Source organism: Dermacentor silvarum, chromosome 1, assembly GCF_013339745.2.
Source record: "Dermacentor silvarum isolate Dsil-2018 chromosome 1, BIME_Dsil_1.4, whole genome shotgun sequence".
Classification (NCBI taxonomy): Eukaryota; Metazoa; Arthropoda; class Arachnida; order Ixodida; family Ixodidae; genus Dermacentor; species Dermacentor silvarum.
The window spans coordinates 400,450,472-400,476,335 of NC_051154.1; the positions used below are offsets into that span (position 1 = coordinate 400,450,472).

General features: G+C 46.8%; 1 protein-coding gene across 3 annotated transcripts in view; it reads left to right on the plus strand.

Moving 5' to 3' along the window:
• Nucleotides 1-25,864, plus strand: part of LOC119437548 (serine/threonine-protein phosphatase 2A activator) — a 71,227-nt gene that overhangs the window by 11,314 nt on the left and 34,049 nt on the right. The window contains exons 4-8 of one of the 3 annotated variants that reach the window (XM_049660692.1): nt 7,415-7,456; nt 11,579-11,665; nt 14,934-15,059; nt 19,553-19,670; nt 24,143-24,242. In XM_049660692.1, coding sequence (XP_049516649.1) covers nt 7,415-7,456; nt 11,579-11,665; nt 14,934-15,059; nt 19,553-19,670; nt 24,143-24,242 — 473 coding nt within the window. The remainder of the gene's footprint in view (nt 1-7,414; nt 7,457-11,578; nt 11,666-14,933; nt 15,060-19,552; nt 19,671-24,142; nt 24,243-25,864) is intronic. The other 2 variants (XM_037704547.2, XM_049660693.1) reach the window with 2 other exon arrangements.

Consider the following 25,864-nt stretch of genomic DNA (forward strand, 5'->3'; position numbering starts at 1 on the left):
AATGGAGATACCACTCGCCCCTGAGAAGTGCCCTTTGCTGACTGTGAACTTGTCACTGTGCAATCTTCTAAGGTCTATGGTTGCTGTTCGGTTAGAGAGGAAGTATCTCACACATTTGTAGACCCTTTACCCGCTGTTGGTGTCTAGCAGGTTCTTCAACACGGCCTCATGAGACACATTGTCGGAGGCGCGTTTAACATGAAGGGCTAGAATAGCACTCTGTTGCGTAGCACTGAGGTTGTCAATAACGTATTCTTTGATTTGTAGAAAGATATCTTGTGTAGACAAGTGCGGTCGGAATCCATGCTTGGTGTTTGGGTTCTTTTGGTTACTTGCCAAGTAGGGAGAGAGTCAATCGTGAACCATGTTCTTGAAAAGCTTTCTGGCACACGACATCAGCGATATGGGTAGAAGATTTTGTATTATGATGGCTTTGTTTGGTTTAGGAATCATTGTAATGTCGGCGTGTTTCCATAACGCCGGTATTATGCCACTTTCCCAGCTTTCATTAATGCGACCTAGGAGGCTATCTTTCGCTCCGTTGGCGAGATGTTGAAGTGTTTTGTTATTTATTCTATCCCTTCCTGGAGTCGTATTTCTTGTAAGCTTGCCAAGGGCTGCTTCAAGCTCGGCTCTGGTAAATGGGCAGTCGAGGGCTGGGTTCGATAGTCCGCTGTAGTTGGGGTGATTGGCAAATTGCACCGACGATGATTGTTGTGGTCCTGTGAATTTTTCGTTGACAGCCTTCACGACGTCTTCTTCCGTCCCTGGAAAGTTATGAATTAGATGCTCAGTGTGTTGGCCAGTCACGGTTTTGGATTCCTTTCTGGAGATGAGTGATTGTAAGATGTTCCACATCTTTCGGGTGCTTAGCATCCCTTGTAGGCTGTTGCAGACCTGATTCCAATTCTGCCAGCGGAGCTTATCCGCGTATTCCCCTGATTGCTTGGATAACATGGCTATATGCTTCTTGCGCTTCCTTTTTTTTTTTTTTTTTTTTTGTTGCTGCTTCCAGTGGTGAAGCTTCTTTTGGTCTCCCAAAGGTGTAGCAGATGCGGGTCTACATAGCGACTTTTAGAGGTGAGTTGAGCCTCCTTAGTATGCTTGTTGACACTATGTATGATTTCCCGTGTCCACTCTTCTAGGTCTTCATCGATATTCGTCGGGTAGTCGTCCTTCCAAAAGGCGTCCCAGTCTGTCTTCTCAGCCTTATGGGCGTGCACACAGAGAGAGAGAAAAAAAAAAGCGAAGCGGCACCTGCCCTTTCCACAATCTCAATCTCCCTCTCAGGAAGCGCGAAAATGCGATCCCACCTCCCCTTCCCCAAGGTGCTGAATCATGCTACCTAAAAGGTCGCAGAAAATACCGCGTCTTCCACTTCACCCGCTCTCCTATTTGGAAATGTGTCGCGGAAGCAGCCCCAAAGCAGCTGTAGCAGCAAACAGCCCAGTTAGCAGAAGATAGCGCCGACAAAGCGCAGAGCTGTGTCGCTTGAGACAAAGCTGCAAATTTTGCAAGACTCGAAGTAGTATGAGCTCGCGCAGTCGATGATATCGATAATTCTGAAAACTGGGAGCACCGCAATCATGAAAGCTGGAACCAATGCCCATGCCCATCAACGCAAAAGGTGGGCTTTATCAACACCACCGAGATAGCATAAGGCCTGTTCGCTCCGATCCATGATGTCATGCTACCTGGCCCGGCTGCCGTAGAATCTAATGGGGATGCTCCCAAGTAAGCAGCGGTGATTTCGACGTCACCTTTTTCGTCACGCCAGGCTTGGCAATGGAAATTTCGAGCCAGGTCGCATGGCGTCATGGATCGGAGTGAACAGGCTTTGTGCTATCTATATGCGCCAGGGCCGGTATTGTAGCGATGCATTATTCTATGCTAGTCTTATCATCCACCGCTCACGGCCGGCTGATCCCATTGATAAGGTGAGCGGACTGTTGCTCTGACCACTGACCAAGCGCGAAAAGGCATTAGCATCGAAAAGGCATTGCTACAAAATACTGGCCCAGGGCAAAAGCCCCTATGGGTGAAACCAACACGGCGAAAGCCGCTGACATTACTGAACTCTGGGAGCATGTCGCTACTGATGATGAAACAGATGGTGCTTTGATGAAGGAGTTTCCGAGTGCAGATAGGGCTGTCTCGTTCTGCGAAGAGTTCTCCAACGGGGCGATCGTTGTCGCGACAAGCGGCGCGGCATTCTGCTACAGAGGCGACGACAGCAGTAGCAGTGACGATGAGATTTACAATGGCCTGTCTTTGACACCAAATGTTCACACAAAATGCGCTGTCGTAGATCGAGTCGCTTATGGATTTCATGCATGCTAAATTATTTTGTGCAGCAGATGGATGCTATGTTCACCGCAGTTGTGAACCTGAAACTCCCGTGAAAGCAAGTGCAGATTTCTGAGTATTTCAGCGAGCCTAAAGCCTGTTTCGCATGGTGCGATTTTACACTGCGTTTTTCACAACTACAATTTCTGTAAACGCAAACTTCGCTTTGCCATTTCACATGCACAGAGCGCTGCAGCTACGATTTTCGTATTTGTGAGCACCTAGTGGAGGACTGAATTTTCTTGGCATCAGTTCGCTTCGGTTAAAAAAAAAAAAGTAAAACAACTTGGAAACTTTTCGTTAAAGTTTTTTGTATTTAAGTGCGTCACTTTATCAAAACAAAAATTAAGTAGACGGGCCACAGTGACATGTCTACGATCCACATTGTGATTGGTTCCCCGTCTCTGCTGCATGTGCGTTTTTGCCGAGAAGTTCAGCACTCTGAACATCGAAAAATTGCATGCACAAAGAGTTTGCCGCAAGTGCAAAAACAGTGTCCTGAAAATGCTGGGGATGACTTCGTAGTGCTCAGCCTAGCCCAAAAGCCAGGACTACCTAGGTGCCCATCAGCTCCGCTGTCTCTTTATTATTGCACCTCCAGTGCAAACTACACAAATTTTTTCTCGAAGTCTATTTTCTACCTCTATTTTTTAGCGCAAGTGCCAAATTTGATTTGGGAGCTACAAAGGTATGTTCGGCAGCATTTTTTTTTTTTTTATGGCAGTTGAGATATAGCGATGATCGGTTATAACAATCAGATTTCTTGTCCTTCTTGATATTGTTATAAGTGAACTGCACTACATACGTGCTCCACTGTCTCATGTACTTCGCAAGCATCACAGTCTGGCGGGTCTGTGCGTCGGATGCGATGCAAATATTGTCGCATTAACGTTGTACCTAGTCTGCCCCCTCACGGAATAGGCTGAAAACCAAACTAACGGTGCTGCTACTTTTAAAATCTTGTGAAGATGGTGTCCACTTCTTCTCCACAAGAAAAGTAGAAAGTTACCTATCAAGAAAGGGGTCAGGCAAGGAGACACAATCTCTCCAATGCTATTCACTGCATGCTTAGAAGAAGTATTCAAGCTCATAGACTGGGAAGGCTTAGGAGTGAGGATCAACGGCGAATATCTCGGTAACCTTCGATTTGCAGATGAGATTATCCCATTCAGCAACAATGGAGACGAATCACAGCAAATGATTGAGGACCTTGACCGAGAAAGTGTGAGAGTGGGGTTGAAGATGAATATGCCGAAGACAAAGATAATGTTCATAGCCTGGCAAGGGAACAAGAATTCAGGATCGCCAGTCAGCCTCTATAGAGTCTGTAAAGGAGTACGTTTATCTAGGTCAATTACTCACAGGGGACCCTGATCACGAGAAAGAAATTTACAGAAGAATAAAATTGGGTTGGAGAGCATACGGCAGGCATTGCCAAATCCTGACTGGGAGCTTACCCACTGTCGTTGAAAAGAAAAGTGTACAATTATTGCATTCTACCGGTGGTAACATATGGGGCAGAAACTTTGAGGTTAACAAAGAAGCTCGAGAACAAGTTAAGGACCGCACAAAGAGCGATGGAACGAAAAATCTTAGGACTAACGTTAAGAGACAGGAAGAGAGCGGTGTGGATCGGAGAGCAAACGGGGATAGCCGATATTCTAATTGACATTAAGCGGAAGAAATGGAGCTGGGCAGGTGGTGTAATGCATAGGATGGATAACCGGTGGACCATTAGAGTTACAGAATCGATACCAAGAAAAGAGAAGCGCAGTCGAGGACGGCAGAAAAATTGGTGGGGTGATGAAGTTAGGAAACTTGCAGGCACAAGTTGGAATCGGCTAGCACAAGACAGGTAATTGGAGATTGCAGGGAGTGGCCTTCGTCCTGCAGTGGACATAAATATAGGCTGATGATGATGATGAAGATGGTGATTATTAATTAGGTACCATAGCTGAGCCGTAAGTGCCGGCAATGTATGGATGAAAAGCTCCAGAAAAGGTGGCCAACCCGAGCCAAAAACCATAATTCTTTTTCTTCCAGTTTCGCTCCGGAGTAACGAAAAATAGTGACGTTCCAGTTCAGTTTTGGTACGAGAAGAATGTTTCTTTCCGGTTTTTAATTTTTGGTTCAATTCTAGTTTGATACCCGGATTGGTAACTTCATGACTAGTACTAGGGCCGATTTCAACAAAAACGTTAAAAAGGTTAGCTAGTTCAGTCCCACTAACTTTCTCGTCATATATTAAAAGGTTGTCAATTGTCGTATCCGTAGCGCTGTTGTTTATAAGTTTACTCCGTTGGGTGCCACTATTATATAAGCAATTGTTGTCAAATACACACTTGTTATACTAGTTTTTTTTATCTCTTTATGGGTCCTTATTGAACTTATTTCGAAACATTTTAAATTCTTTGTTTTTCCGAGCTGCGTAACTTAAGGAAGTTGTCAAAAAGCTTCTTATGCTTAATAAGCTTAATATGTTCATGTGTGATCCATGGCTTATGCACATTTTTTTTTTGTCTACAATATGTGGGAAGGACTCAAACTAATGTTTCTTAAATATGGTTCAGAAATGAGTCGTAGCATTTGTTGCTTTCGTCGATTAAGCATTTCCTGCCTGTCTGTCTGAGCGACCTTATCCCTAAAAGTTTCTAATGTGAAAAATGATATTTCCTGGTATGCGAGTTCAGGCCACTCATTTTGTTTCAAAGCACTGTTACGCTGAAGCATACAAAAAATAGGTAAGTGATAACTGATGTAACTATCGATAACACCAGCCAAGATTTTATTAGCGTTTGAGTTAGTAATGAATATGTCTAGCACAGAGACAGTTTGAAGAGTAACGAGTGTCGGTGTTGCTATAACATTCTGAAAACCGTTACTCTAGCTCAAGCAAAAGTCATTCGCTGAGCTCGAGCCCTTTTGAACATCAATATTCATATCACCACCTCTTGTTAGCAACCATTTATTTTCATTGGTACAAGAAAGTGAAGAATCAAGAAACTTTAAAAATGTCAAGATAATGTCGCACGGTGGTCTGTACAGCACAGTGAACACGTTCGTGTTTTTCGTAGTACAAAGGACTTCAATATCACTGGTGATAGTGCTGAATTCATGTAACATATAAAAGCCTGGTACAGCAGCCTGTCTAGGGGCTCCGTCGCCCCTAGAGTTTTTTTTTTTTTTCCAATTTAAACAAACGATTGTAATGTGGTAAAATAAAATTATCCAAATTTTCACCATTCCAAGTCTTGGTGAACGTGAGTGCATCAAATGTAATATTGCATGATTCTATAAGGGTGATGATTTTATTAAATTTCCACAGTATGGATCTGATGTTTTGTTGAAAAATTTTAAGAACTTGTCTGGGTTTTGATACATCACGTATGGCCTTGGACAGCAAGCAATCGGTAGCTATCTTTGCACATGCTGGGAAATTGCAGGGATCGCTCCGGAAGATGCGCACTCATATCCTGTCGCGCTGATCTTGTCCAGATTGCTCGTGTTTTATTGCCACAACGGCTGATGCTTCATTGTAATCAGCGAAAATGCCACCTTTTTTTTTTACCTAGACAAATTTGCAGCTACGTTCGCGCACTGCCATCCATATCAAGCAATCACTTCAAAAACTGGCGCGGATGCTCATTTACAAAGACAGGAGTATCTGCCTCTGTTTCTGGTGCTTCTAGTGACAAACCCAGACTTCTGTTCATAGGTTTCGTTTTCTTTACCTTCTCTAAGACGATGTCTCAATTTTCGCGGGTCATCAACTCTACAACATTCTTGATTTTGTCTTGTGTTGCCACCCAGGGAATTACGTCTATATCGCTGGCAGAGATGGGTTCACTGGTGGCCGCAACAATTTTCGCAAGGCTATCCATTACACTTATTCGGATTTTCCAACACACTCTTAATCTCAATGTTGCGCTAGTACTGCTCTGATTAAGCAAGACTCTCCAATGATTGAACTTGCTGCCGGAGCAGTTCATTTTCTTTCTTGAAAGAATTATTCTCAGTCAAGGTAGCATGAGGCTGCTGCTTAGCATCATCATGAAATTCATGCTCCACTTCATGTCGACTATATCTGTCCACTTTTCTGCACATGTTTCTTTCAAGAGATTCTTTCAAGTTTCTGAATTCATTCCTTGACTGATATTTGAACTCTTGCAGTTGTTTTGAAAGATCCCTGCTCATTTCTAATGACAGCAGCAACGAACAGGTTTGTCATACTTTGTGACAGTGATGACAGCAGCAATAAACTTAATGTACTTCTAGGAATATGTGAAAAGTTTGCTAACCTGCAATGGGCAATAGACAGGAGTTGTGCCTTCTGCGGCCAAATGATGCACCTGTGAAACAGCGGGAGCTCTATAGCCAGGCGGTCGGCCACGTGCTCCGTCGTCCAGCCTGCACCAGTCGGGACTCGATGAGTGAAGCCCTTCTCTGCTGTAGACTTGTGCTGTCTTCGTGCGCAGTCCCACCTGCCCGTTGGCTAAAGCTGTCTACACGGTCCCAGTGGTGCCTTGAAGCAGGTGCAAATCTGCAGTGTGCATTAGACATGGGTTGCGCCTTATGCTCCGCCGCTGCCAACTCGGGAGTGACAGTCATAGGGTTAAGTTTTTATTGAACAATAAATAAATTACTTTCATCTAAGTGCCACACAAGCAGTCTCCGTGAGTCTAATGTTCAGGATCCGAAGTAAAAATTTTGTGATCACTGCTGTTTGTGAACCGAATTTTTTGATACAAAAGTTGAGAGAGTGGATGCTGCGTATGGCGGGACAAGGTTTTGGTGTAGGCAAAATGTGCATTGAATGTCTGCTGTGCTGTAATGTCAGGTTGAAATGCATACAGGAAGAAACAAAGCACAACGCCTGTTAGCATAATTACTTGGAAGTTTGGTTGTCAACAAAGCGTCTGAGAATGAAGTTGTGGAAGGTGGTGTTTCATTCTGGTTTGATAGCACATTCAGCTGAATTTGCCAGAAGTTTTGACCCTTTCAGCGGAATTGACGTACTGATACGTTTCTATCGCACCGTGTACCTTTTGACATTCCTTTTGTCAGATAGGAATGTGAGGACCACACCAAGGGAGCATTCACCATTATCTGTGTAAGTTTCTCATTTCTGCACAGCCAAAACTAAACCAGTTTGTTTTACAATATCTGAGAAAGAAAAAAAAAACTACACTGAAAGTGTTAATGCCACTTCAGAAGTGACCAGATTTGTTCAGAGGCCCTGTGCCTCTACAGCATGGGTTCTCAAAGTGGGTTCCGCGGAACCCTGGGGTTCCGCCGGCCCCTGCTCGGGGTTCCGCGAGCCACTGATAAATTTTCCGTGGTCCCGCGCTAACCAAGTGGCTAAAACGGCGAAAATGAGGTGCGCTCGATCTACAGAACCTCCGTTCCTCACGCCCGAGTGTCCAAAAGCACTCACAGCGCGTAACGGCAACGCGAAAACTGAGTAATAAATTCGCAAGCCGCTTGTAGCCACCCAACCTCCGAAAACGGGCATTACGCCTAAGCTTTCGCACTTAAATCTCGGAGGCCGTAATTTACCAATATGCGCATTTCTACCGTTTGTAGATAGCGTAGGTGCCGATTGCGTGCGCACTGACGTATACGTTGGAGGAATATAAAAAATGAAGAAAAAAATGCGCGGAGCATCGCAAATACGCGCCGCAGAAGAGCAAGAACGGCGCTAGCGTCCAACCGAAACGAAGCGGCGCAGTCCGCATCGCCATGGTCCTCAGTGGCAAGCGTGCGCGGCACGTGATTGACAGCAACGCCGGAGCGCTTCGTGCCTAATTGCGCCCTTAAGCCTTTATTCTTGCGTTTATCGCCGCGCGTAACACCGCGTTGGCGGCATGCCGCGTGCCTTCATAAGTGCGTAGTTGCCATCCATGATCGCATCGATAACCACCGCAGTTTCGTCCACAGCAGTTGAGGCAAACAGTAGTTTCGTTTTCACTCGGGGCGCGCGTCGGCTGCGTGCCTTCACAAATGCGTAGTCACCAACCATGGTAGCGTCGACAGCGACCGCGGTTTCGTCCGCACTTCTTGCAGCGAACGGTAGTTTCGTTTTGACTTGGTGCGTGCGTCGGCCGCCTGCCTTCTGAACCGCAAGGTCGCCGTCCATGATCGCGACGATAGCGGCCGCGGTTTCGTGCGCAGCGGTTGCGGCAAGCAGTAGTTTAAAGCTGTCGAAGATTAAGAGCCCCGGCTACATCGCGATGGGCGGACAATTTGTTGGCGAGCAGCTGACTGGCGAAAAAATAATCGGGATGTACGCGCGCGAGGCCTTCGCCGCTGCTAGCGCAAATCAGTCATGAGATGACGAGAATTTCAGCTTCTGCACTGGTCTTGTGCTAAATAAATATAAACAGAATTTGCTGATTCATTGAGTAAATAAAAGCGTGGTGATGTAGTTAAGCATTTGTTTATTGTTTTCTTGATACCCTCGATAATTCGACATTTGGTTAATTAGGACATTTTAATTAGGTTAACTGGGGGGGGGGGGGGGGTCCTTGGCGCATCATGGAGCTTATCAGGGTTCCCTGGAACGAACATGCTTGAGAACCCCTGCTCTACAGCATGTGTGGCACTCGGGAAAGCAGTGGTCTTTATCGCCAGGGCTTTGGAGGAGTGGAAGTCTTGCAGTGACAGGTTTTGTCATGTTTGCAGTAGTTGCAAAGCTTCAAATAACCGTACTGAATGTTGCAAAAATAAGAGTATCAGGTATACACTTCTTCCAGCTGAACGGCTGGCTTTTTTTTAGACCCAAATTTTTCACATAGGTGGCTTTTTCGGGATGTATGCAGTTTATTACCCTGTTTGGCTCATTGGAACGTTGCATCATCTTCAGAGGTGCCAGACAAAAAAAAAATGCCGATTTTGTTTTAGCAGTATGGCGGCGCCTTCTTTTGTTGGTAAAACACAGTGAAAGCAGTGTTTGCACTCCACGCCCGCCTTCTACTGTGGCCAGCTGTTGTAAGCTAGGAATGGGCTGAACGAGCCTGTCTTCAGTTCAGGAGATTCCCTGGGCTGCACAAAACAGTGGGCAGTAGGGAGGAAAAGGCTTCAGTATGGTAGGTTTGATGCAATAGATGACTGTAAATCAAAGCTTTGTACGCCAGCTCTTGCTATCAGTGCAGTCAGTAGCGTACCCAGGAATTCTGCCAGGGGGGGGGGGGGGGGGGTTGACAGTTTGCCAATACCATCTAAATAGCACGAATTTCAATTTCTTCACGGGAAATTGTCAAAAAATTCGCTTTTTGTGAGTGTGCAGACAATTGCACGTCTTACATCTTAGTTGCAGTACTCAAATGCGCAAAGAAAGAAAAGGGGTTAAACAAAAGAGGGGGGTTAAGTCGGCCTCAGGGGGGGGGTTACAACCCCCGAAACCCCCCCCGTCGGTGCGCCACTGAGTGCAGTATTGCACCATGGAAAAAGGTGGCACTTTGCCATCAAGGATGGAGAAGTACAACTGGAGCCTTCTTATTGCTGCACTTTGCAGCAATCAGGTTCTAGAGCAGTCCAGCGTCCTCGTCTGCGCTCGCAGATAAGGGCACCGCAGCCAGAATTAGGCATTTCTTTTTTAGTTTTTACTTTGCAGTCTGCTGTACTCTCTATGGAAGGTCTGCCTTGATTAAAATGGGTGAAAAAAAGAACTTTCTAACTCGAGTATTCACTTAGTGTGCAGTTTCTTGATCAGGCCACATCGTGAACACAGCGTTCATGGGCGCTCTCGACGGCAAGCGTGCGCCACCGTCACGAGAAGAGAATTCATTTTTTTTTTCTTTTCTACGGTGCATATTGTGGGATGAGCTTTTTTATACATATAGGAATCCAAAATAAACAAAATTAGGAAATGAGTTTTTCTGGCGAAAATCACCAGTTTAGCTTTGCATCCCCCCTTAATGTTGTAGGGGTCTGGTCAGGAGTACCAACCACCGTGGGTTCGGGTTTCGGGAGCCACAGAGCCGCGTCAGTAGTCACCTCTTGTAATCTAGCGCAGGTTGCTAAAGGGGGGCACTGAGCGCTGCACACGCATGAGAACACGGTACGGCCACACAATTGCTCCAGAATGACTTTGGCCAGTCCCACCCCTGGAGCATTCTAAATAAATACAACATTTGCACAAGAAGCATGGTATATGACAGTCTTCAAGTTGTGACTTCATTGAAAACCCTCATGGAGGGTTTTCGATTAATTCTGACTTTCAGGGGTTCTTTTGTGTGCACCAAAAGTGTGGTGCACGAGTGTCCTTGCATTCTGCCACTGCCACCAGGAGTCGAAGGCTCAACTTCGGGCTTGGCACACTGCCATGACCACTGAGCCGCTCTTGCAGCTGCAGCCTCAGTTCAAACTTAACACGAACATGCCTTCAGTGGCTTTTCATTTCTGCTGCAAATGGTGCTCAAAATTTCTGGTACGGCCACTTAAAAAGTGCTACCTTAATGTGTCTTCCTTCCAAAGCCTTCAATGTTTGCTACTTACAGCCTGTGTGTGCAAAAATTCAGTTGTTAGACATGTCTGAATTGTTTGCGTGAACTCTGATGGTGGCTGTACTTTCACTTTTAGGAGGGTGCCAAAGTGCATGGGCTGCAATGTGTGAACATTTTATGAAATTAGGACTTCAGTGCATGATTCATTCACCGAATCAATGCAAAGTAGTGCATGGTTCCTCCACTGTAGCATCCTTATGGAAGTTTCGTTAATGTAATTAAGCTGAACCAAGGTTCACTATATATAGGTCCGTCTGCAATAAAAAAATCCAAGTATTGTGGTCTCCTTTTGGCACTTGGCAGAGATAAGATGTGTGAAATGCACTACCCAGTGAGTGACTTTTTCTTTTTTCATTTTTTTTTCTTTGTAATGTAGCAAAATGTAGAGAGTGAATGCATTAATACTGTTTTAACCTGTTACTTCCATTACAGTTGGTTGTCTTTTTCTTCTGTATTTATTTTTCCTTAGACAGTTTGACAGGTGGAAGCCATAGCAAATTTTTGCTGTATTTTGTTGAATTGCTGAATGTCTGTGTGCATGAAGTGTTGTTTCAAATAAATGCCTGATATCTAACGTGAGAAGCTCCATTGTTGTCGCCTGCTATTAACCTCTACCTTTGTGCCTGTATTTTGATAAACTGTCACTTGCAGATGTGATGATATGACAGCTTTGTGTTGAAATAATTCTGTGTGGGGAACTTGCCATTCTTTTTTCTTCACTGCACCAGGCATATAGCGAGTATGTCGGCTTCATTTTGGCTCTTAATGAGAAGATCAAAGGGAAGAAGATGACTGATGAACTTCTCTTGTCGGAGGTAAGTCGCGAGGGGCCAACCTCATTGGCATGGGTCCAGCAATTTCAGTTGTGGTAAAACAGTCTTGTAGCCATACTTAATCTGTTATTTCAGAGTTCCATGTGCATGAATTGATGGCAAATCTGTTTGAAAAACATGGCAATTTTTCAACCCGTTGTTGCCCAGAAGTGCTGCCACCCTGTGTGGGGCGTGGCTGGTCGAAACCTGCCGAGCTGCTGCCGACACCACCCGTGTTTCACGCGGGCGGGGTCGGCAGCAGCTTGGCAGGTTTCGACCAGCCACGCCCCGGCAAGTGTGGAGGCGCAGTTTGGCTGTGACGTCACTGGGAAGATAAAGCTCGGAGCCGCCGCAACGGCGGCACAACTCTCGACTCTGTGGCGAGTACATGTAGCCTTGACTTGGGACAACCAAAGAAGATCCAGACACCTGAAGAAGCCGCTCATCTGGAAGCACGCCACGCAGCCAAGCGAGAATCTACGCTGCGGCGGCGAGCCGATTCGGAATACCGTGCCTAGCAGCGCTTAGCATTTCCTAATCAAAACTTAGCCAAACCTAGTAAAACCTGGAAGAAGCTAGGTCTATCACCAGCTCCGCTGTTTACTCCAGCCTTGCACCACTAGTGCAAGCTGCCCACTTTTTTCTGTGTTTGACACTAATAGTCAGATATCCGGTGTTTTGTGACAAGTTATGGCATTCACATTCTTTTGCTCCACAAATGCCTTGGTGGCTTGTGCAGTTCTTATGAAATGGTGTGTGTTTCCTTAGAATCGTACTACTAGTTGTACTAGCAAAATGCTAACTAAGCTTTCAAACAGTACTAAGGCAGTTTATGGAGATAGATTTGGTGCCGTATTCTCAATAGACCTCTCTCAGCCTAAGCCACAATGAGTTGGTCACGTGATCTTCTGGTACACATGGGAGTGTTTGATGGGTAAAAAGCTTGCCACATGAGCGTTGGCACACGCTGGCAGCTTCGTGTATCACCGGTGCTCTTTTTTTTCCCCAAACCAGTTTGTCATGCTGGCGCGTTTTTTCACGAAAGAAGGCAGTGCTATCGGATTTTTCTATTTTCCAAGAGACAAGAAGCAGCGACAAACATGGGTGCTGGCAATGCGTAGTGACAAATGGCAGCCATTAGACACCGACAGAATCTGCGGAGTTGACTTGCGCTTTTCTCAAAAACTCGAACTAAGCGGCCTCTGCCTTAGCAGTGTCCTGCTGCTTTCATACGGGATGATGTTAATTTAAAGTGTGAATACAGGAGACAATCACCAGAACAGATAGGGTCATGTTCGCATTTACATGATAAACATCACATGACACATAGGCAGCTCTCTACTTGACGTATGAACAACATGAACAGCATTTTGCTACTTTAGCAAATAAGCATTTAAACCTCCTTCGATTGATGACCTTGTCACACGGGTACTTTTGATACAGCTGAGCTAAATCTGGATAGAGTGCTGCTACATGGGCACATATTATTGCACATTTGCTCGATCCATATTCATTTAATTGTGATCGTGCTTCTTGATCGTGATCATAGATGTCATTCGTCTGCACCGTCAATGCTCAGTGAGCTCAACTAAACGCCTGCACATGTCCCTTCATATGGCAAGGCTCTACGCCTAAAGCGAGCGGTTGATTTCATAGCTTGCATAGTGCATGGTCCAGGTGTGTTCACGAGCTAGGCATATAGTATGCGCCAAATTACACATTAGGCCAACACTTCGGACCGTTTTTCCAGCCGTCTACGAGGAAAGGGTCGAAGTACTGCTCGCCACAGGTGAAGAGCTTCTTGACTTGCCGTTGGCTGGCAACTGCTGGCAGCGAACTCAATATGCGGACAAATCCATTGCAGCAGATTGCCATGACAGCCATGGTGCGAGGGAAAAGTTTTGCTCACCAGGTCTTTGCACACATCTTGCTCTTCGCTTTGCGCATGTCCCGTGACATCACGGTGTTTTTAAAAGGGCGAGGTCCATTACTTTGCACAGCTCTCTATTGTTTTATTCCAACTGGTTCACTGTTAAGATGAGCGAGTCATAGTCAGCGTTAGTTGTAATTCATTAGCATCTCAGTGTTTGCACGCACCTGCGCGCCATGCATTTTAGAGGCCATGCACAAGCTTCATGGCGGTGGCGATGAGTGTTCTTAGGGATGTGCGAAAGAGGAATCCCACTGCAGTACACAGCTCATACATAACTCATTTCGACTGTGGCAATATGTTGTATCGCTATATTGATTCAATCCTATATGCACTACCGTCGACAGACATCGTGATATGGGTTCTGCCAAATTTTTCAGCCTACATTTCAATGACACACAAAGCTTTATGCTCTAATGGCATACGAGTGAGCTTCTATGCCACCCACCATATTGCCTGAGGCATGCCTAGAACCAACAAATTTGAATCTGCATCTAAGCCACTGACCCAGTCAAAGTCACAGGACATCAGCTGTGTTGATGCAGCTGTAACATTTCCATCTGCCAGTTTTCTGGGATGACGTTCCAAGAGGAAGCTATGGTGCAGTAGTAGTAGTAGTAGTAGTAGGAAACTTTATTTGTTGTTTTGTAATGAAGTCCCAGAGGGTGGTGCCCTCAGACCAGGGCACCATTTGCTGCTGCTATCCGCCTGGCCCAGTCAATCGGGTATCGCTGGTTGTCCAAGGCTGTGCTGGAAAGAGCGCCTTCCCACTGGGATGGGGCATTGGGTATTCTAGGTAGGCTGGGTGGTTTAGAACGTTCCCACGTAGAATGCTAGAGGTTTGGGTGTCCTCCACAGAAAGGACATTTGTCGGGGTACTGGGTATGGTAAAAAGTGTGGCGGAGAGCAAGACTGGGGAAAGTGTTAGTTTGGAGCTGGGGGGGGGGGGGCGCCAAGCGGCTGCATCTGCACGGTTTAGTTTCACATGTGGTTGAGGGAATGTTCTACGGGATAGTCTGTGGCCTTGTAGTATATGCGTGTATGTAAGCGGTATCATTTCCACCTTGTCTGGGTTGGACTGGCCTTCTACCGGAGGGTGAGGCCTCAGGCTGTCGCTCGCGTGAAAGCGCTCATTGCCAGGGAGAGACGCATGCCCAGGTGTCCAGACTAGGTGAACTAGTGGCATATGTTAGTTCTTGTGTATTATTTTATGAGCCATTGGGGAAATCCGCCCTTGTGCATAGTTTCGACATGCTTGCTGGGAATCTGTAAGAATATATGTATGATCTTATCTGGGGGTATGGTGCAGTGACAACTCCCTTTTCTCTGGTTTGTGTGCAGGTGACGACAAAACTACTGTCAGTGTTGGAGACTTTGGACACGTGGGTTCGCGAGATTCCCCCCATTGATCAACCCCAACGGTTTGGCAACACTGCTTTCCGCACCTGGCTCAAGAAAGTGCAGAATGTGAGTAATAGAACCAGATACAGTAGAACCCCGCTGTTACGTTTTTCACGGGACCGTAAAAAAAAATCGTAAGAGCCGGGAAACGCAAGAGCCAGGAAACAGGAAAAATTGAGAAATGGGAGTAGTGTTGAACTGCACACAATATTATTTTAATTCTTACGTGCGACAAAAAGTAGTTTCGCCCGACAGCCGAAGTATCGATTGCGATGAGCTATACAAAGTAAGAATAGTAGTTTTATCGTCTGTATAAACTTGTAAACATTCAGTTATTAACTAATTAACAAACATGGTGTCAGCGCCCACAGGCAAACATGAACACATCACACTCGATGAGCGCGGACACACGCAGTTAAGTGCCGCTGCAGAAGCGAGCGAAGTGACCTTCGTGCTGTTGTCTATCGCTTCAACCCAAACTGAGCGCCGAGAACACGCAGCACGCACAAAGCCACGAGCCGCCGACGCACCTGCACTGCGTAGAATCTGGCCCCACGCAGATCGCTTTCAAGATACGGCCCGCGGGACCGCGCGCTGCCACGGAGTATGATGCCAGAGCACAACGCTGCCCGCTATCCCCCCCCCTTGCTCCCTCGTTGGTGCCTCGAGCGCAACGGAAGGAGGCGCGCTTCCTCCGCCCTACTAAGTGGTTCGTTTGGAAAAGGAAAGGTTGGCGCTATCTTCTGCAGCCCTTGAGGGAGCACGGCTCAGCGCTAATGGGGAGGGGAAAGTGGGAGAGAAAGGAGGTAGGGGAGGAAAGGTGTGGATGTCGCCATGGCAGGGCGAAGCAGACCGGCAGGCAGGAGCGGGGTCGCGCCGTCCGGGGGTGTAGGGCCTTGTTATCTGGTGTCTGGCCTGATGTGGTCAGCCAGTCCAAGGCCGGGTGGTGGGGCAGGGCTGGAGGACCTGCGGCGAGGGGAGCCAGCACACATGGATGACCTCCCTGCTTTTCTTTCGCGCTCGAGACGCGGTTGTCGGCTTCCCTCGCACGCTTTCACTCGCACATACAGCATACGGCGCGCGGCTACGTATGCTGTATGTGCGAGTGAAAGCATGCGAGGGGAGCCGACGACCGCGTCTCGCGCGCGAAAGAAAGCATACGGCGCGCGGCGACGGCGTTATCACCCTTGGACTTTATACGGAACATCTATGAGCCAAAACCAATTTTAGGGTCGCAACGCGTCATAGACATCATCTTTAGATAGCAAAAGCGGATATCAAAGGCCATACTTTTGCTGGCGTAAACCGAAAATACGTAATAAATGTCGCCCCCAGCACTTTGGGCGGCCAATGCCATCGTCAAGCAACCAAGCCAAGCAACATGAAAAGTCAAAATGGCCGCTCGGGCCGGCGCGGTGTGGCAGTTCGCAACGTATGATGCGGGAACGGTCCCACAGTTGCGACGTAACAGCGGGTTACCAATGCATTGGGTTCTATGGGAGCTGTGCCGGGACCGGCCGAAAACGACGTAACAGCCGGGAAAACGCAGCACCCGGGAACGTAACAGCGGGGTTCTACTGTACTTTCTCTGAAGCGGAAGTAGGTTTTGCCTCTCACTTGATTTAATGTTAATCTCACCGGGAGGCTGAAGAACGCGGCTTTGCTTTGCTATGCCATATGAGGCCATGAGTTGCAAGACTGAAACAGTGGCCCATGGTTATGCAGCGTTGGTAGGCTGTGCTGTCCTCTTAAGTACTTGGATGATGCGCTGGGCAGCTGTAGAATTGCTGACCTCTTGGAGGGAACCTTCCCAAAAAGGTTCTTGCCCATTCATATGAAACAAGTGAGCACTCAGTACTTCTCAAGGCAGAGGGTGGTGACAGGGGCTTGTTGGTCGGTCGTCATGGAAATAGCGCAGCAAAACACGGACACAAGAAAAAACGACAGACGGAGACAAGTGCTTGTCTCCGTCTGTCGTTTCTTCTTTTTGCTATCCAGATACGATTCCCGAGGCAGGCTCTGTGCCATGAAGAGGCTGGGCAGCAGAGTTTTCTCAATACTACGACGTGCACTGTTCACACTGTGGCGCAAGTGATGCTTTGCTTTCTGGCCACCATACTGATCAGCCGCATGTTGTGTGGCTGAGACAGTCATCTAACTGCCTTTCAGCAAAAGACCGTGGCTAACTAAGAGCTTATCCAAGGCTCTTAGATGCTTGGTTAGGTGCAGTTCCTTGGAAATCTGTTGTGTGGCACATAGCAGCCAGTGCACGACACTCTCCATCGATTGCATGGGGCTTTTTATGATGTTTCAACTGAAGAGCTGCTGCTTCTGGCGAGCTCTGACATGTTTCTGCTGCGACTTTGTTTCTGTACCATCTGATGATGCACTGGCAGGTTCTGTGGGGAGATGAGGTAGTGCATCAGCTGTGGCAAGTTTTCCAGGAATGTTTGCCATCTGGAACTGGTACCACACTATCTTTAGCATCTACAATCAATATGGGGAGGCAAAACATGCAGGTCGATTTTACTGAACAGTGATACAATTGGCAGGGTGGTCTGTATCCACAACCAGCCTGTGCAGAAATTTGCCGAATCGTTGGATGGCCCATACTACGGGCAGGGATTCTTTTTTCATCTGGCCTTAGTACGCTTCTGTAGCTCTAAAGTCTGAGGAGCAAAAACAACGGGTGTTTATTCGTGTGAGGGCCAAGTTTGAAAAAAAACCACTCCCGAGCCAAAGGACCTTGCACCTGATGAAACACTTGTAGGTTATTGCACATGACATTTGACCAGTCCAAGGTGAGCATCTTTTTTAACATCATAATAGCAGCTTCCTGCTTGTGGGACTGTGAAGCAATCTTGTTGAGGAATGCTTCGATGGCACCCATTAGATCTGATGAGTGCTAGAGAAAAAGCATCTAAGGTGGTTGACTGTTGCCAAAAGGTGCCTAACCTCAGCTTAGCAAGTGCATTTCCTTGATGGATTAGAGTTAGCTTAAATAAGGGTGGATGCTTCTTGCAGGCACCATCACATCCAAAAAGGAAACTTCATTTTGATAAAACTGGGACTTTTTTTTTTTTTAAGGGTAAAAGTTGGGCTGTTCCAAAGTGAGGTCATATGTCTTCCATCATGCATGCAACATCTTACAAACCCTCCAAAATCTATGCCATCTGCTTCTGGAAGAATTCATGCACAAAGATGATGCCATAGCACATTTGATGGGAATAGTAATGCCCGAATGGAGTGATCAATGTTTTAGGTTCTTGCCATTCTGCTGAGAGCCTGGCTTGGAAGAAACCATGGCCGCAATTTTGTAGCGATGTCTTATGACTTATTTTGGAATAGTCTTATCATCCACCGCTCACGGCCGGCTGATCCCGTTGATAACTCGAGCGGAACGTCGCTCTGACCACTGACAAAGCGCGATAAGCGCGAAAAGGCATTATTCCTTTAAAGTCATCACTACAAAATACCGGCCCATGTGTAGTGTCTAGCTTGGAGAATACTGTGGCATCTCCAGAAGGCCAACAACTTGGTTGACTGTTGGAATGGTACAGCACTCTCTCCTGATTACGAAGTTTAGCTTTATGAGGTCCATGCGCAATCTATGGCCTTTAGAGGCTTTTGGGGCCACCACTAGACCAGTGCACCATGAAATTGATGCATAAACTTGGCAAATCACTCAGCAAATCACACTTTCTTGCTCCAGCTTCTGGTGAACCACCTATCTTTTTGTGAAATGGAGGTGTAATGGGGAGACTGGAATTTCATCTGGCTTCAGCTGTATTCTTGCAGAAGAAGAGAGCCATCAAATAGGCTGTCTTTGACTTTGCAAAAAGTCCTTCCTCAAAGAACAGCCTCATTGTTGGAGGGAGCTTTTCCTTGAGGAGAGCTTTTGTGTTTCTTTCCTTCTTATTCTTTTTTCCAGAGGATGCCTTTTCTTGAGGCATCTTTGTGTTTTAAGGCACATGGTCGACAAACCTGACCACCTTGAGTGCCTGGACCACTGGAAAACCCAGAAATGGCGCAGACCTTAACATGTACAGACGCTTCTGCATTGACTTCGTTTCTATAGCAGCGTTGCTATGAAAAAGCTAGAAATGTCTACTGGGCCTGCTTTCCTGGTGCTGAAAAGACATTGATGTTGTTGGTAGATGGCAGCAAGGTTGGGAGAGTGTCCACGATAGCTGGAACTTTGGCTCCAGAATTGACTTTAACACTTCTGTATAGTCATTGACCGTAACGTTTACGCATTTCTCGTGCTCTAAGCTATGAACAGCATGTAGCTCAAGCATTGTCACCTTGGATGTCTGGCTCTTCTTGGTGCAACAGATGCCTTGACCGTGTTATTGACGGGTTATTCCTTATAGTATTTAAATTGCAAAGAATGTTTTACATTTCAGCAATAGTGAATTCAGTTTTTACTCATAGTACTTGCATCACCATACTGCTGTTCTCATAGGTTTTCTCCATAAAACAGACTGTTGCTGGGCTCTGGCAAGCATTGTGCTTTCCTTTACCGGGTGGGTGATTCCGAACCTTGTTGTGGCGCGCAGGAGAGTGTGCGGCTTCTGGGCGAGGCACTTCCAAGCAATTTCCACGGCGCCCTCGTCGAGCTGGTACCCTACTTCAATGACAGCTTTGGCAACATAACTCGAATCGACTATGGCACAGGTAGGAGTGGCTTCACTGTGGCACGAAGAAATTCAAAGAAGTGGCGCATAGGTCACAAATGGCATCACTTTGCCGCAACTGTGTATCAGTGGCTGTGGTGGTGAGCACGAAGTCCCAGGTGGGACTGCTGGCCACGGCAGCCACATTTCAATGTGGCAGAATGCAAAAATGCTTGTGTACTCTGCTTTGTGGGCACATACAGTCGAATCTCGTTAATTCGAACACGCTGAACTTGAACTTCAGGTTTATTTGAACTGATGCTGTGGTTTTGTCAAAGTTATGTGTGTTCCAATGGGCGAAAATGCCCGGTAATTCGAACACGCAAGCATTTGCGACGGTTAATTCTAACGTACTGCACTCTGACAATGCTCTCAGCAGCACGCCAAATCACGTGGCGACGCCTCCAACCAGCATTGCTCTGACCTCGCAATAGAGCAAAAGCTTAGGAGAGACCCCTCAACGCCGTGCGCGAAGAAAAAAAAATTGTGCCGGAAGTTTCATCCTCTGTCAAATGGCAAGGTCGCCGTTTCTTCGTCACGCCGGAACATGCGTGTACGTGCCTCCGTCTCAGCCGCACACAGAAAATGGCTAGTGAACCCTTCTCCTTTCTGCTTCCTCTATTTGCTGGTCATGTGTTGACCTTACATGCTGCGGCGCCGACGGAAGCAGTGGCGGAGGCCCAGTCTGGCCGACAAAACTGCCCATGCCGGCCAATGCTCGCTTTCCGATAACGGCAGACAACGAAACTTCAGGGAGCGGGCTAAGCTGGCGCCGGGCCAGCGGCGGCGGCATGACGCCAGGTGCACACGGAGATTGTTGTAGGTGGAGGGAGTTGAGAGGGGAGCGAAGTTGTGAGGAGGCGTGGGAAGAAAGCAGATTGCTTTCCCGCCCGTTTGATAGATGGCGCTAATTACCCCTGCCACCGAAGCGGCCGAGTTGCCGAGGCCAAATCCGCTTCCCTCCCGCCTTTTCCCGCAACTTGGCTCCCCTCGCCCTCCCTCTCAACTCCCTCGTAACTTCCTCAGCTTCGACGCTCTCCACGCGTGCGCTGCCGGCCCAGTGCCAGCTTAGCCCGCTCCTTGAAGTTTCGTTTTCTGCCTTTATCGGTAAGCGAGCATTGGCCGGCGTGGGCAGTTTCGTGGTCCTCGCTCGCTGTGTGCTTACGCGTTGCAATATTTCACGACTCGCACCATTCGTGCATCGTGCTATGGTGCACGAATACTTCGAGAACAAGTCCTTCTTTTAATTCAAACAAATTTGCAGGCGCCTTAAAGTTCGAATTATCGAGATTCGACTATATTAAACAACCTCAGTTGGGCAAAAATTACCGCCGAGTCCCCCACTATAGCATGCCTCATGACCCCATGTGCAGTTTCGGGACATTAAACCCCCGCAATTTAATTTAATTTGCTGTATCTCTTCGGCTGCTGTATGTATTTGGTGATACTAAGGATGCAATAAATGTGTTGAAACTCTTCGAAGGATTTCTTGCTTGGCTTGTTGGTGCACTATATTTAGCCAAAAATGTGGTGTGAAGATGGCAATGTGGAACAGACCCCAATACTTTGTCCATTTGCCTCTCTAAACCACGTTATATTTAATGAGTTTTTCTATTTTATAATGCTTGACTTTAGACGGAATTAACTGGTGTCTGAAGGTGCTTCACAGTGCCGTCGACGCTTATTACAACAGACCAATTATCCAATGAAAAAGGTAAATTATATCTCGAGTCTGTTCTATCTAGAATTAGGGCTGCAGTATGTGTTGAAACAGTGGAGCTTCACATATACCACTGTCTAGCATTTGATTATAGGAACCTGGAGGCAATTATAAAAGCAATTAAAATTGAGAATGCAAAAAAAAGGGAAAAAACGCATACGGTATATTGTATGTTTCCATTAATTTGACTCCAGTTAATTCAATTTTTGGTTCATTTGATTCAGACCGAAGGTCCCAGCCAGTGCCTATGCATTTCTCTAGGCCCAAACTTGTTATTTTGATCCTAAAATTGGCCTTCATCGGATAATTCAAACATGACCAGTCAGCATGCCTGACCCCTATGATGACCTCAGTGGTGACCCGTTTAGTTGCAGCATCTGTATTGGCAAAGCTTGGGGGTGTGTTGAACACATATCCTCCATCAGAAACGCCCATCTTCGGCCTGCCCTAGGAAGATCTTGAAGCTATCACTGTCGCTCAGAATGTCTGATTACGGTATTTACCCGATTCTAATGCACGCCTTTTCTTTTTCTTTTTTCTTCAAGAAAATTGCGCCAACAATTGCCTGCGAGGTGCAATCTGATACAAATCCAAAATTACCTATGCGGCGTTTGTATGCGCATAACACAAATGTATTGCGGAGAAGCTGATGGTAAATACCGTTCGGTGAAGCTGTTCAAATCCTGGCCGTGGCGGCCGCATTTCAATGGAGGCAAAAATGCAAAAGCGCCTGTGTACTTGCATTGTAGTGCACGTTAAAGAACCCCAGGTGGTCAAAATTAACCCTTTCACTGCCGTTTTTTTTTTTCTTTTTTCTGACTGCTCCTCACCCCCTGCCGGGTGTTTTTTTTTTTTTCATGTTGGTTCAGTGGAAATTTCATGCTAGTAATGCACCATGATACTCCACAGGACCTGTAAAGATATTCATCAGCAGTTCTTGAATTTCTTCGTCCGTCAAAGCGCGGACGCACGTGGCGCGCTGACTCGCCATGGCTGCTGCGCTCTGCCGAGACGAAGCGACGCAGGTGTAAACACGTGCGCTCCATCTGTTGTCTAAAATTTAATTTACAAGTTCTATGTGTTTAGGTGACCTCTCCATAGATGGCGGGACATGAATGAAATTTATTTCTTTTTTTTTTTTGCACGAGTTGTCTCGGGAGTGGCAGGGAGTGAGTTTAAAAAGCAACACGAGTATACTCGGGAGTAGCAGGGGGTGGTGCGCGTGGGTGGTTTCACGAGTTATCTCGGTAGTGGCAGTTAAAGGGTTAATCCAGAGCCCTTCACTACGGCGTGCCTCCTAATCGGAACTGGTTTTGGCACGTAAAACCCCAGAAAGAAGGAAGACTTTTGGAAACCATTGTGCAACACACATTAGACCCTTACCAATTCTTCTTGTTAAAAAAATCGGGTCTGCATTAGATTTCTACCTTGCTTAGAAGCTTCAACGTCATTTCTACTTTAGTTTTTTAGCATGTTATAATCCAGCAAATGCTGCCAAATGAATCTGCGTTGTGTTTTGGCTATTCTTCTGCATCTTGTTTAATTTGACCCGCCGGATAATTCGATCAAATTCGTTGGTCCTGATGGGGTTGAGTTAACAGACGTTGACTGTACAGTAATGGCACAAGCACACTAGCAGCATGGCGCCTTGCTGTCCGTTGATTTCCAGATGCTGGCTGCTGACAAATGGCAATTTTGCATGGTTTCCCCGCAGAATGGCAAGATTTTTCCGATGGCGAAGAAATGGGCTTTAGCAATAATTCTGCCCTTGCAGCCAGCTAGCTGGCCCAAGCACGACGCCACCAATGCCAACACTGACATATTGGCTACAAGTCGTTTTTCATGGAAAACAATGGCTAATAGAATAAAATGATGTCTTAGTTACATTGAGCCCACATGTGAGATGGCTGGACCTCATGGCGTGCTTTGCAGCCTGGACGCTGCAAATGGAAGACAATCTTTTTTGTGCGAATTGGGCCGGTATTTTGTAGCGACGCCTTTCCAGTAATAATGCCTTTTCACGCTTATCGCGCTTTGTAGGTGGTCGAAGCAACGGTCTGCTCGCATTATCCACGGGATCAGCCGGCCGTGTGCGGTGGATGATAAGACTAGAGTAGAATAAGTCATAAGGCATCGCTACAAAATCACGGCCTTGGTGTGATTAAAGGATAGAGATCTCAAACCAACGCATTTTGTGATCATCAGCCATTGTTTTTGAAGCGCTGTCGGTTACGGCTTGGAAGGAAAGTAGGCTATGCTTAGTGGCTCGGGGGGTGGGGATCGATGTGCATCGTTGTCCAGATAAGTCACCGTTAGTTGGCGAGTTGCAGTGCAACACGTCATTGTGGGAAGCTTGCCATTAGTGCATTTGTTTCTTAAGAGAAAGTGTATTTTTATACTTTCCAAAAGTATTGCGAAAAGTTGCATACAGCGCACCACAGCATAGTGCCTTGTATGTGCATTGTCTAGACAAAATTTGCCAAAAATTTCGTCTGTTCTAGCTGATAGTTTGTTATAGGTGGGTTTTTATCAGTAATTATGGCAGAAATAATATAGGCAGACCAAACTAAGTGAGAAATCTGAAAATATGTTGTATGCAGGTCCGTTGTAATGGGCATAGGCTGTACCCCTTCTTGCTAGAGCCCCGAGTTGCCTGCACTCTTTTCGCATCTTGCTCTTCTTGCTCCAAGATGTATGCATCTTGAACCCATTTAGATTGCAGTTGTGTGCAGCACTGTAATGCTTGCCTGCAGGTCATGAGATGAGCTTTGCCATGTTCCTGTGCTGCCTGTTCAAAGTGGGAGCCTTGACTGAGGCCGACTCTCCCGCAGTTGTTTTGCGTGTCTTTCAGAGGTAAGTGGCTCGCTGGTGTGCCGACACTCCTCTGACCCCCGAAAAAGCTCATTGGTGGTCACCTCATATGGTTGGTTCTTATAGCTATATATCTGGTCCGCGTTTGCCGTGCTCGGCATTTCACAGCAAGCACTTTATGAGACAAAGGAGTGCTAGTTACGTGGTACCATTCTCTGGCAGAACAATCATGGTGTGTTCAACCCAGCTACAGTTCACACCATGTGGAGGACCGCTAGCAATGGTAAGCCCTCTTGCTAGCATGGTCGACCCAGGAGCACCGCCACAAAAGCCTTGCTGGAGTCAAGTGGCTCTTCTGGAAGCATCCCAGTGTGTTTACCAGCGCTGGTCTTGAGCCCCTAGAGGGTGGGAACGAATTTCGCAACGTCAGGCCGTTCATGCACGGCGGCCGCCACGTGTTTGAACGACTAACTTGAAACCACCTCCAGAGGGACGCTGCCTAGTGCCCCTCTTTTAGGTGCTGCAACCTTCCCCGACTTCTAGCAAAAATCCTGTTCATGCTGGCGCCCCTCAGCTTCCACCAAAACTGATTTTCCGTTTCGCTCTGTGGTGGCTGCCACCACGGGAGTATCGTATTTATTCGATTATAAGGCGAGGGTGCAATTGGGGGGACCCAAGAGACGAGACACCAATATAAGGCGATACAGAGTAGCCAACAGATTATCGAGACTTGGCGGGGAGCTTCTGAAATACTGAATTGCTAACACAGCCAAAAAGCCGAATGGCGACCATGAAATAAGGGTGGGGGCTTCAACACGCAAAGTGTGGCTTGAAGCCTTCCCCCCCCCCCTTTGCCTTTAGGTGTGGCTTCACGGCACTACGGCGCACGCTGCCGTAAAGCCACACTGTAAGGTGAAATTCGCACTGCTGTCAAGTCGCATCTAAAAGCAAAGTTCGCGTACAAGGTGGGAGGTGACTTCGAGACTAAAAAAATCTGGGGGAAAACCTCGCCTTATATTCGAATAAATGCGGTAATTCTGCTTCGCCAAATTTACTGCTGCCTGCTGACGCCTGCGGACTGTACAATCGGCATTCTCGTGCGTTTGTTTCAGGTCGTCGGGAAAATTTATTTGTGTATCGTTTCTTATCACTCAAAGCATTACTGCGAGATGCTCACCTGCACAGCTGTGCTGTAGGCATGCGATTAATTTTTCTACAGGTTGACGCAAACTGATGATACTGCTGCGTGTGCATCTTGTTTAGTGGGACCTGCGAGAACTGGTAGAATCTTGTGTAGCACTCAAACACTTGATAATCGCTGTTCTGAGGGGTACGCACCACACTACTGAGATTACTTGCAGATGTTCACGTGTCATGCCTCACTTTCACTGGGACTGTATTTTCGAACAATCCACTTCATTTTCTATCCTTCTGGCCCTTAGTCATTGGTTCAGATGAAGTTCGGTCTGTGCTGGAATCACGTCAGCGCGACGCAGTCCACTCTCGTTACAACGGACCCTCATAATCCAGCAAAAAATGTCCGTTTTATTCGAAGTCCGTAATATCCAAAATGCCTCAATTCTGAAACATTGGTCGCGATGTCTAACAACGTTATTGCAAAGAGTGAGCGACAAACATCCAAAATAAAAAGTCGCATTTTGCCC